This window comes from Ambystoma mexicanum, chromosome 5p (genome assembly GCF_040938575.1).
Source record: "Ambystoma mexicanum isolate Mex_15411 chromosome 5p, UKY_AmexF1_1, whole genome shotgun sequence".
Lineage (NCBI taxonomy): Eukaryota > Metazoa > Chordata > Amphibia > Caudata > Ambystomatidae > Ambystoma > Ambystoma mexicanum.
Window position 1 is genome coordinate 441194427 of NC_090930.1, and position 12195 is coordinate 441206621.

Genomic DNA, 12195 nt, shown 5'->3' on the forward strand with positions numbered 1-12195 from the left:
AAACCTGAGTGTGCAAACACCCTAAGAAAAGGGGATTTGAGAAAGATATGAGCATTGTGAATAACAACTGTAAAAGCTATCTGGGTCACAGGAGTCTGAGAAACCTGAGTGTGCAAACACCCTATGAAAGGGGGATTGAGAAAGATATGAACATTGGGATTAGCAGCTGTAATGGCTATCAAGTTTAGTACAGCATGAGAAACCTGAGTGTACCAACAACCTAGGAATGGGGAATGACAAAGATATGAACATTGCGAAATAACGGCTGTGAAAGCCATTCAGGTTACAAGAACCCGAGAACTTGTGTGCACAAATACCCTATGAATGGGGGAAAAGAAAGATAAATGAATACTTTGAATTAGGGCTGAGAAAGCCACAGAAGATACAGAACTCGGACAAACCAGTGCAGACAGCCACCCTATGTGAAATAACGTGGGTGAAAGAAAAAACACCTGTCTGAGGATTACAAGATTTTGGGGGCGGGTCCCAATACCTCAAAGTTAGAAGTGTTTTCATTTACTGGAGTAATGGAAATGTTCACAACAAGAGACAGTTTTCTTTGTTAAAAGGACAGTGTGAAGCCCATAACTTTATACACAGACTGGGAAGAATATCCTGCTGTGTGAAAAGGAACTTTGAAGACTGTGAACAAGTCACTCGTAGGTTGGGCCGGGCAGAAGCCCTGCTGAGGCTATATTGTACAAAGCCTCCCCATTTCCTTTTTTAGTTAGGATTTTCTAAAGAGGTAGGTCTCATTATTTGGCTAGGATTTGGACTGAAGAACTTGTATTTGGACTTTAACCTGCACCCTTAGCTTTTATTCTCCTAGGTAGGCAACTTCCCTCATAGCGATAGGGCTAGTTAGGTGTTTTGATTCTTTTATTTTTAATAAAACTCCTTAAATATGACCTCTAATAGTCTGAGTCCTTCTGGTCTCAACGTCCCTTGATGTGCTCCTCCAATGCAGCAAGCATTCTATTTAAGATTTTGTTGAAGCTTGCTACCAGACCAATGATCTGAGGGTGGTAGGCAGTGATAGGTGGTAAATGAAGTATACGTAACAGAACACTCTAGCCACATGGCTTACATGTAGTGAGACATGAAAATCATTATCCTGTCAGAGACAACCTCCATGGGGGAACCTACCCATGTGAATGTATGAAGGCGAGCCCTAGCCACTGCTATGGCAGTGACAGTTTTCAAACGGATTGCTTCTGGATAACTTGATGCATGGTAAACTAGCACTAACGTTTCTAACCAAAGAAAATGTAGGATCAAGAAGCCCAACCATGTTAATCCCCATGCTCACAATGTAAACTCAAACCAATGATAGCGTATCCGAAATTCCCTTGACCTTACCACCTACTTTACCAGGCATCTGGCAAGTGTGATAATTCATGCAATATTGTACAATCTGGATCAGCATCTTGGGCCAACAAAAGGCTGTCTAGTCTTATTAACCCCCAAGTGCCAGGCAAGAGCAACTTCATGGCGCAACTGCGATAGAAAGGGCATGTGAGCAAGGGACCCCACCAGCCTTCCCTTGGTCCTAGGCTTGGGGTCAACAAGCTCACTGTAAAGGAGCCCATCCTTCCAACAGATGTTGTATTTCGCAGGTGGCTCACCTTTTAAATGGAATTGAGTCTAAAGCCTATGCCCTCAAGTAAGGAACACACTCCTTTACTCATAAAAATATTTGCTTTTCCTTGACCCCCTTTTTCAGGGAGACTTTGCATTTGAGGGATGTCACCTAAAACGGAGACCTCAGCCTCAACATACACCTTCTCCTCCTCTCTCAAGGAGTTCCTGAGATAGCAGGAGTTGGGTCAAGGACAGGGTCTGCCCTTATCTGTGTTTGTCCCTTTGGTACTTTTCGAGCGTTGGCCTTGTGGGAGTGTGGGAACACGGGAGGAGTGGAAAACATGGGATGAATGCAAGAGCGGGTGCTGAGTAGACAGTGGGTGAGAATAGTTAGTCTGGATTCATGAGAGGTCAGTGTCCTCCTGAGAGGTCAATGTCCTGGTAGAGTTTATAGGAACAACTCAGCTTGCTACAAGGTGAAGCTGCAATATCTAGGAGCCATGTGAATTACATTAGGCATTGGCGAGAATAGCACAGCAGGGCACTCATTGTATTGGCACCAGGGGACAAAAGTAGAGCGATACAGCAGGGGACACAAAAGGAAGTTGTAGGTTTAATAGCATGACTTGTAGTTGGCCAAATGGTTTTTCGAATTTTTTTTTTATATATACTTGTCTTTTAACCACTGAGGGTTTTTGCAAGTCGCCTTGTGTCATTGGAGTTTATGTTTTATTGTACTTTCCTCACCACTTGTTTGAAGAAGAAACGATGGAGACTAGGGGACCACAGTCTGTCTGGGTGACCTTCTCCATTGTAATTTTTGATGAGTACGATTAACATTCCAATTTATGCGATCGATGCCGAATTTATATAATTGCACAGTAGATCGTAGCCTTTGTCCAGCCCCCCTCTTTCCCTCATATCCCAGGACATCTTCAGGGGGGAGCGAGTTGGGGAGGTCAGCATGGCTCTCCTAATAAAGCACAGACAGAAGGAGAGAAAAAGACAAGGAGAGCGAGAGACCGAGATCAAGAGGGAGAGAGAGATTAAGAGTGCCAGGTCTGTGTGTGATAGGCAAGTACAGCTCGTCATTGATAGATCTCTTCGAAAAATGCGTTATTTAAGGCTGACTAGTCATGAACCCAAATTGAAATTATCCATATATATGCAAATGCACTGTGAAATAAATGACAAAGTCTTTGAAGGAAGATGCCAAATAAAGTATAGATTGCTGTTTTAAAGACTAGGCAGAGTTCAATTTGCATTTTAGAAACAGTGAACAGTTCCAGAATGCCCAATCGCGCTGGAAGTGGAATTGTGTGTGTGGTAAATGGACTCCTCCCCCAGCTCTTTTCTCCAGTCACAATAATAAGGGCGCTGCACTTGCCAGCAGCTCGTCCTGCGCGCTCTTCTTTTTTCCCTCGAACTACCCCCATCACCCTGATCTCTCCTCCCCCCGGCATTCATCTCTTGCTCCTTCTTTCTTTTGCTCCTCTCCGCCCTCTCTCTCTCTCCTACTCGACTTTCTCCTGCCTCCTTCCCTCCCTCCTTACACACACACATAGCGATGCTGCATTTGAGAGTCCAGTTTCTGGATGATTCCCAGACCATCTTTGCACTTGATGTAAGTACAAATCACTGGTTTTTTAATGCTTTGAAACTGACTCGCTTGCAAGTTCGAGGCTCCAATTGCCCAGCAAACACCTCGCTTGATTGTTAATGGAAGTGTGTTAGTTCTTGCTTTGCTAATCTGGGTAAAGAGTTGTGCGCTGATCAGAATGTATTCGAGCCTGCGTGTGTATTTTGAGATTCACTGCATAGGCACCGTTACGTATGGAAGCTGCCATCCCATGCACACATGCACAGAGCGTGTGTGCTATGCAATATCAACTGAAAACCGAAACGTAGCTTTACAACATGTTTTATGCTGTACTCCTGACTTAATGGATTGCTACTAAAAATAAAGTGGTTTCTCACATTATTGCACATTGCATAGGCAAGTAACACAACATTATGTTGAAGTGCTTACTGGTATTTCTGACGAAGGGAAGCCACACTTTTTTTCATTTCACATAGAGCTGTGTGCAGGGCATGCCATCTGCTGATCACACAATATTGCATTGCATTAAGAGAATACAAGTGTTCATTTTCCTGGAGACCCGAAGCAGAAAGCCTTCCTCGTGAGATCGCTGTACATGCTCAGTCCAACTATTGATTTTTCAGATCTGCATTATTGCAGTTTTATTAATCAAAATGTGAACAGCCGGCCGCACTCAATATGCATTAAATGGCAACTACTTAGAGTGAGCGGATAGCGTTTCACGATGAAGAATGTTCAGGTGTTTTTAGAGTTGGGCTGGGTTTATGGAAATCATCGTGGAAAATATAAGTGTTTCTTGAATTTATAATTGTGGGATTATAGGCTACGTGGATACACGTACCTACTAATTTGGTGTTCTGTGTAGCTCTTCAATCCAGATTCTCACAGTGTCCAAAAGCTGTAATACATATCACCTTTATTACCCACTTGTGGGACCCAATTGACAGCTTGGGAGTCTACCCGACTGGGGTATTGAACCCATGTTGAATGGCATTGTCCTGTTTCCAAGGTGATCACATTGCGCCCATCCATTTGATGAATAACAGCTTGTGGATATGATGCGTTTATTCAAGATGGTTTCTCCATTACCAAGATGCCTGCTTGCGGCCCTTCTCATCACTGGTTGGCTGTTAAATCAGACATTTGGGTGAAAAGCGCCCACCATCCTGAGAGGGGGAGTGTTGAGCACCTCACCTGGCAGGTTCTCTGGAGTCACTGTCTAAATCCTGTGAGCAGCCGCTGACCTCTGATTGGAGGGGGACAAGGGCCTACAAGAGTGTTAAATCCCTACTATATGGGTAGTTTTCAAGACTTTTTCTGAAAGATAATAGTTTGTCTAGTGCTCTCAGGTGAGGATGTGTTGCCTTTCTGTGGATAGCCTCAACCTAACAATGTATTTGTTTACATAGCAGCTAATACTGGGTGGAGTTCTCCTCCAATGGCCCCCAACTCTCCAGAGAGCGAGCAAAGGGATGGGCAAGTCGAGGTGAGCTCCCCATGAGTACACACACGTAGGCGTGCCAGGCGGCATAAGAATGCAGGTTTTCTTCTCGCTTGGTGGTCCATTTGGCCACTGAAGCGCACCTCCTCTGCATCTGCATTTCCAGCATCTGGAGCAAAAGCACTAATGCATGAGTGGGAGGGTCAAGCACTGAACAAGAGTTCTCGACTCAACAATCCTTACCCCCCCCTTCCTAAACAACCCTGCTGCCCCTCAAGGGACACACTATACGCAGGGTCTAGTAAAATAATTGTGTCAGACCACTCACCAATTTCGAACCTCACCACTCCATTATACCAACATCTCTTAAGAGACGATATGTTGTGGCATCTTAAATACTTCAATTCACCCACCACTCCTTTACAGGTTCCTACCAGGGAGGTCCACCAAAGGAATAGCCTCCCCCGTGTGCTTTTTTGCATGAATTTAGTGCGCCCATATAGTATGGGCTCTGGGACTGTGTGCCCTATATAATATTCCACGCCCATCTACATTTTTTCGGGATGTTATTGAGCAGCACCCAAGCAATCTATTAGGATTGTGAGTTTAAAAGAATTCTCTCTGCCACAAAAATAGGTTGACAACATCCTATCGTGCATGATGGCAACACATTATATAATACAACATAGCATGGTATCAGGTTTCATGTCCACTTAGACCTGTTTTTCAACCTGGAAATTCTGCCTTGCATATTTTTATTAGGAAGCAAACGTGATAACCCAGTTTATAATTCCGATTTTTTTGCACGCCATTTAAGGAACAGCGGTACACGTTTGTATGTTTGACCATTGTTAGGCGAGAGTGCACTGTTCTTTCTGTGTTTGTGATGTAATGTGAAGAGCCTGCAGGAGTTACTGGAGTTCTCCCGCAGATAATGTTTTTATAGCAAATGGGATCCATTAGACAACCCCGTAGTCACTTTTTTCTTAAATGGAAGCGTGTTGTGAAAAGCGCTCCTGGCCATTTCTTCCATTTGTGCCTCAATCAGAAAACAGCGCGATTTGTTCCCTAGAATAGACAGGAAGGAGTTCAGGGCCGAGCACTGAATAGCGAGCGCGCCCCATTACCATGCACTCAATCCGAATCTTCTCTTGTGGATGTTCACTGCACCCGTACATAAAGCAACAAAGAGCTGAGGGAGAGCACGTGACCGGGTTGCAAGGTTAGCCGGGTTGTATTAAAGTCGGGTGAACTTGCTCCATCTGCGCTGGCGGCCATCCAAAGCAAGAGGAGCCCTGACTCAAAATAACGGGACTGTCCTTGCTTAGCACAACTTCAAACAATGAACAGGATTCAACTAAACTGAAAAACTTCATCCGGAAGAGTGAGGTTGAAAGGTCATGAAAATGGTGGCACACGGTTAGATAACGGTTGACTGAAGTTGCTTTAAAGTGATAGTAGATGTCTTAAAACCAGAGACGTCATTTCACCAAAATGCCAGGGGTAGCGAAAGTGAAATCACACGACCATTGACCTCTGATGACATCCCAGGAAGTGATGTCATTTAAACCCCATCCAAAGTGATATCACAGGAAGTGATGGAACACGACCTTTCATCCCTTGAAAAAACAGAAAGTGCCATCACATAGCATTGTTCCTAAGTACACTACGAAAAATATGGTTATGATATCACTGTAATGTGATATATATTTCATACAAGAATGGATCGCCATATTTATCTTTAAGATGAGTGTGTATAGGCCCATATTACCAAACTAATGTGAATGCAAGCAGATGTCCATGGCCAGATGATGATAATGTGTTATGACTTACGCTTAAGCCCTCTATGTAGAACAAATATACATAGAATATCACCAACCTGTGTTGGTACTCCTTTATCGACATCAGAAGGATGAAAGGCTGAGTTGAGGTGTTCAGAACAGACTAAATCAGTGACTCACCCTCTGAAGTGTGCCTGAAATAAACCTTTAATGAGTCTAGCAATTATTCCATAGAATTCCAGAAAGACAAATTATTTGGTATTCCTATTCGTTCTTATTTAGGGTCACTGCTGAAAGTGCTAGACTTGTGGAACCCCTGTTATTATATATATATTTTTAAGAGGCCTGAACAAGAAAGCCAGCAACTCCAGAAGCAAAGGGCCATATGGCGCCAGGACCTTGCAATAAAATAAATAGGAAAAAAATATCTTTTTTTTTTTTAGGGGAGCAAGGGAGATCTCTGGGGTTGCAGTTGCGACCCCTGGAGACCCTTAAATTACATCACTTCTTAAAACTGTGGGAGTGGGCGGAGATTACAATGATTTCTTATGGGAATTCAGGACGAACATAGATGCCCTTAGGACTTAAGGTTGAAGTCTGCATGGCAAGGCTCTATGGCTCATTACAAGCATGGCGGTTTGGAAAAAGGTGCCGGTAACTAGAGTTTCGGGATTGGCATACTCTGAGTCTGCCGGTAGGGGCAGTGAACTACCGGCAGGCATGACCTACCAGTAGTTCAGGCCCCTACTGGTAGATCATTAACTGAAGCACCGGCTCCGTTTTTAACGGTGCCGGTGCTTCAGTTGTTCCTGCATCCCAAGGAGAATCGGAATTTACAGTTACTCCACTGCCCGTAATAGGGACGGTAAACTGAGATTGCCAGTATGCCGCTGGTACTACTGGCGGCTTACCGGCAATCTCAGAACTACCCCCTCGGTCTTGAAAGAGAGCCCTCTGCTAAGAACTATAGTTGCAGATGGAGGAATATCTCTTTTGCCAGCTGGGTGTACAGCATTACCGAAATGCTGGGGCACTCTTCAGTATCGTCACGCCTTATTCAGAGTGACGGACAAACCCACGGTTCTATCGAGGTGGGCTATGGGAAGACCATGGCCTTTAAAGAGGGCGGGCTGGTCGGTGTCAACAGGCTCCCATTGAAAGGCTTTGGAATTCGTCACGCATAATGATGTCTTCAGGGTTTGTTTGTTTGTTTTATTCACTTTTTATGCGAGCCAGACCCAGGGGTAGCAGGGCGCAGTGGCAAGAAAATGCAAAACTTACATGGTTACAACATAGGATAGCATACAGTATAAAGTACAATAAAAGGTCTTTAGAACACAAATAATTACAAAAATAATAATAACTACAAAAAGTACAATGTTCCAGAGAGGTCAATCAGAGTTGCAGATGTAAAGAATTAATACGAGTAAATACAGTGGGAGGTAGGTGACACAGGTCAGCGAAGGTCAGTCGAAGTGAGAAGTTGAATGACATTTTGTCTGAAACGGGGGTAGGGCAAGTCCATTCTCAAGTCTTGTGGCAGTGAGTTCCAGGTTTTTGCAGCCTTTAGCGGGAAGCTATTTCCACCGATCGTGGTGAGTCTAAAGTTCGGTATTGTCAAGCAATTAGAATTGACAGCTCTAGTCGGTCTGAGAGATGTTCCCCTGTGGAATTTGTCAATCATGTATCTGGGGGCGGAATTATTGAGGGCCTTGTGGATCAGGGATAACATTTTGAGTTTTATTTTGTTGTCCGTGGTCAACCAATTGTGATGGCGTCTAGCGGCAGATATATGGGATCGTTTGTTTATGCCTAGTGCTGCTCTCAGGGCATTATTTTGTAATATTTGAAGTCTTTGAGTTATTGTTTTATTGGCTCCGGAGTATAATGCGTTGCAATAATCAATTCTGGAGAGTATTAAGGCTCTAGCCAGGATTAAGCAGCTCTTATTGGAGAGGAATGGTTTACTGGCCCTTATCAGTTTGCACGTGTAGGCTGTGGCGGAAGCAAGGGATTTTAGCTGTTTATCAAGTGATAGGGTGGAATCAAGATAGAATCCCAGGGTTTTTACAACCTTGGACACTTGGATGATATTCCCATCTATGTTGAATGAGGAGAATTCCTGGCCTAGTTTTTTGATATAAGCTTGGGTGCCCAAGATAATCAACTCTGTTTTATCATCATTCAGACAGAGGCCATGTGTGGCCATCCATGCCTGTATGATAAGATATACCTTGTTCACCAAATCCATGTCTTTCACATGATCCCCAGAAAGCGGGAGGTGGATCTGTGTATCATCTGCATAGTTAGTGTAGGGGATACCGAGATGGTCCAGATCATCGAACAAGGGCTTGGTGAAGATATTGTATAGAGTTGGGGAGACACAAGAGCCCTGGGGAACACCGCAAGAGATGGGGGTAGGATCTGCCACTGCTGAGGGGGAGAAGACTCTCATTGTTCTTTCACTCAGGAATGACTCGATCCATCTAATGGCTTCCGGGGAGAAATGGGCGGCAGAATCCAGGTGGCTGCAGAGGACTTTATGATCCACCAAATCGAAGGCAGCTGAGAGGTCCAGTAGCAAGAGTACTGTTCTCCCTTTGTCTCTCATCTTGTCAATTTGGGATTTCAAATCAATGAGGGCAGTTTCCGTTCCATGTAGGGGACGGAAGCCCGATTGTCTCTCTCCTAAGAGGTTGTGTAGTTCTAAATGCTTTTGAATTTGGTTGTATGCGGCTTCATCCAGAATCTTGAGAAGAAACGGTACTGTAGTAATAGGGCGCTAATTAGTGGGAATGAGGGGGTCTAATGTCTGCTTTTTGAGGAGGGGGAGCACCCAGGCGTGTTTAAGGTTGGCAGGGATGGTGCCTGAGGCAAAGGAGGCGTTAATCAATTTAGTAATAAAGGGAGATAATTCTCTGGCAGCGTCTTTTATTAATTGTGCTGGGCAGATGTCACCTTTACAATTAGATGGTTTGAGCGACAACATAATTTTTTCTACTTCCAAAGTGGTAATTTTAGAGAAGTGGAAGGTACTGCTGAGTTATTAGTATGGGGCATTTTGGCCGAGTCCTGAATTTTGAGTGATTCTTTTTTATGCTGTATTTTGTTTTGGAGTGAGATCATTTTATTAGCTAGGGCTTGCTGGATATTGTAAGCGGATTCAATTCAACACTACAGCTAAGTCAATGCCTAGTCTGGGATGCTGATGGAAACCCTTATTGATATATTTTTATGTCCAGTTCATGTACTCTGGATGACAACCCTTATATCACACCCCTCTCTTAGAATCCCCCTGACACCACTGAGCCAAGAAGTAGGTTTGTTTTGCAAATTAAAAGGTTTTATTTGAAAAATGAAACAATATATATATATATATATATATATATATATATATATATATATATATATATATATCACACTTCTATAGTAAATTAATATTTGATAGCACACTTGTGAGGATGATAGTGATAAACAATGGATAATGTTACAGTTGTACACTCTTTTTGATGGCTTAGAAGTGATATAGAGAGGATGAAGTCGCTGAGAATGCTTTTATGGCTTCAAGGACAATGCAATGATGAATAAAATGCAGTACAGAATAACTTGATATGATTTAGCAAAAGTTAATATAATCACTTTTTCTCTGGCAATTCACCCCCCCCCCTCTTTGCAATGTAAGAAATGGAAGGAGAGCACACAGTCGTCAAGAATCCCAACAAAATGCAATACGAAATGCAGTTCCCCCCTAGCAAGCTTAGAGAAAAACAGGTATGATTTTAAAACACAGGCCCAAAATGCTTTGAATGTGGTGGCAATGAAGTGAAATGATGCTAAAATTGATTTTAATTCCCTGTAGGAGGTTCAGGGTGAGTGATATCTAGTTTATATTAGTTCAGGCTCACTTTAGCAATGCTCTATGAGTAACTAGCAGGTTAAAACGAATTTTAGCAAAGGAAAGCAAGGAGCTGCTGATTTTTACAGGTGGCTGAAATTGTGCAAAATGTCAAATTGCGGCGAATTTAATTGCGTGCGTCGAGCGTAATTACGGAGGCCCTATAAGGAGTCAATTCTAGGTTCGTTGGAAAGCCTAGAATCTTAGCTTTAAGATGACAGTTAAAACTCGCTCCTAGCACAAACGGTTACGGAGATACGGCCGATTTAATAAAGGTAGTTTTTCGGATTTGAAATTTTAAAGCTCAGAATGACAGATGACAGTTTTCAGTTTTAAAGATGACAGAATGACACGATTCTAGGAGGCAGTTCTAAAAGGCTAAAATTATTTGGATTAGATTATTTTAAACTAAGAGATTGGTTTTGGCACAGTGAGTACTCACACTATATTTTTGAAATAAGCCGTCAAGGCCTGGTCAGGTTGGACGGGACTTCCGGCGGGTGGTTCTGAAGTCCCGCTATCTGGGTCAGCTCTGTTCTCTGGGTCTGTCAAGCACCGGTTCTGCTCACAACGGTCTGATTTGTGGTTCTCTCTGGTTCCGGATAGAGCACTGCTTTCTGGATACTGCTACAGGTTCTTGCAAAAATTCTTGGCAAAAAATTCCAACAGCTCGCCCGGCTGCTGAATAGTTTGGTTGGTTTTGAGGCCTGCTGAAGAGGATTCAGCTTGTGGATTACGGCCTCTCTGCTACAAATTCTGGAGTTAATTTCTGCTACAGGTTCTGGAGATTGATGGATTTGAAGTCTGGATCTCTGGATGTGAAGTCTGAAGTCTCCCGGCAAAGCGTCCCGCAACAAAGAAGAAAGTAAATGTCCCTACCTGGGTTCCAGTGGCTCTTTTTATGTGTTTAGAAAGTGGGTGTGTGCGTTGGTCATAACTAAACCTGCCCCTCTCACTTAGCATTGGCGAATTCCTCCTCTCTCCCTTGATTGGGGGAAGGAAATGTGAGTCAGAGTGATGCTGTAGGTTTTATGGTCCGAGGATCCTTCCCCTGTCAAATTGCACACAAATCTATATTTGATCCAAACACATATTTATCTATGTACTATTTTTCTAATATTACAGGTCCAGTTAACATATTTTCTGTAGTAACAAACAATGCGATCCCTGTCTTTGTACGATGTCATGTCCACTTTTGACAGAATTCTGCCCCTTTTCATCCAGATAACGACCTTTAAACCTTTCCAGATTTGACACAACTGTACACCCCCCTTCTACACATATTACAGTAAATTTTCATTTGTCTAGCTTAAACACAGTGTCTGCAATATCAATAAATAGTGGGGTTCTGCCTCAGAACATGGTACAGCGTCCTAACGCCTCTTAAAATGTGGATGGAAAAATCCCAAGAATAATATTATTTATATAATTTTGACCAGTCCGCACTATGAGTTATCTATCTTTTTAAAATTATGCCCTGGTCAAAAAGGGGTGTGGCTTCCCACAAGCACATGGTGGAGTTTCTGGTTTGTCCACTTGCCCCAAGCTCCGCTTGCTAGCAGAGGCACTGCCCCTCCCAGTTTCTCCCAAGAGGAAGCCATTTTGCGACCCCCCAATATAACATTTGCCTGAGTCCAGGACAGGGCTTTGTTCAACTTCCTGCAGTCCCCAGGTACCACTCCCCTAATTCAATCAGAGAGGTGTCACCTCCTTTTGGTGGGAGCAGCAGGATGCAGCCAGACCTGGGAAGAGTTGTTGAGCCAGTTCAACTCCCGTCGGGGGTAGTTGTCAGGCAGAATTCAATTTCTTTAAGTCAAACTTCAGCTAAATGTCCTGTTTGTTCCCAGTTTAAATCAAACTTACAATTTTTACACATGCAGCTAGAATGCTGAATCTA

The 12195-nt window shown here is 43.4% G+C and overlaps 1 protein-coding gene across 1 annotated transcript in view; it reads left to right on the plus strand.

The window, feature by feature from the left end:
• Nucleotides 1–2969: 2969 nt before the first annotated feature.
• Nucleotides 2970–12195, plus strand: part of FRMD7 (FERM domain containing 7) — a 762724-nt gene continuing 753498 nt past the window's right edge. The window contains exon 1 of the mRNA XM_069612841.1: nucleotides 2970–3205. Coding sequence (XP_069468942.1) covers nucleotides 3149–3205 — 57 coding nt within the window. The 5' untranslated portion in view covers nucleotides 2970–3148. The remainder of the gene's footprint in view (nucleotides 3206–12195) is intronic.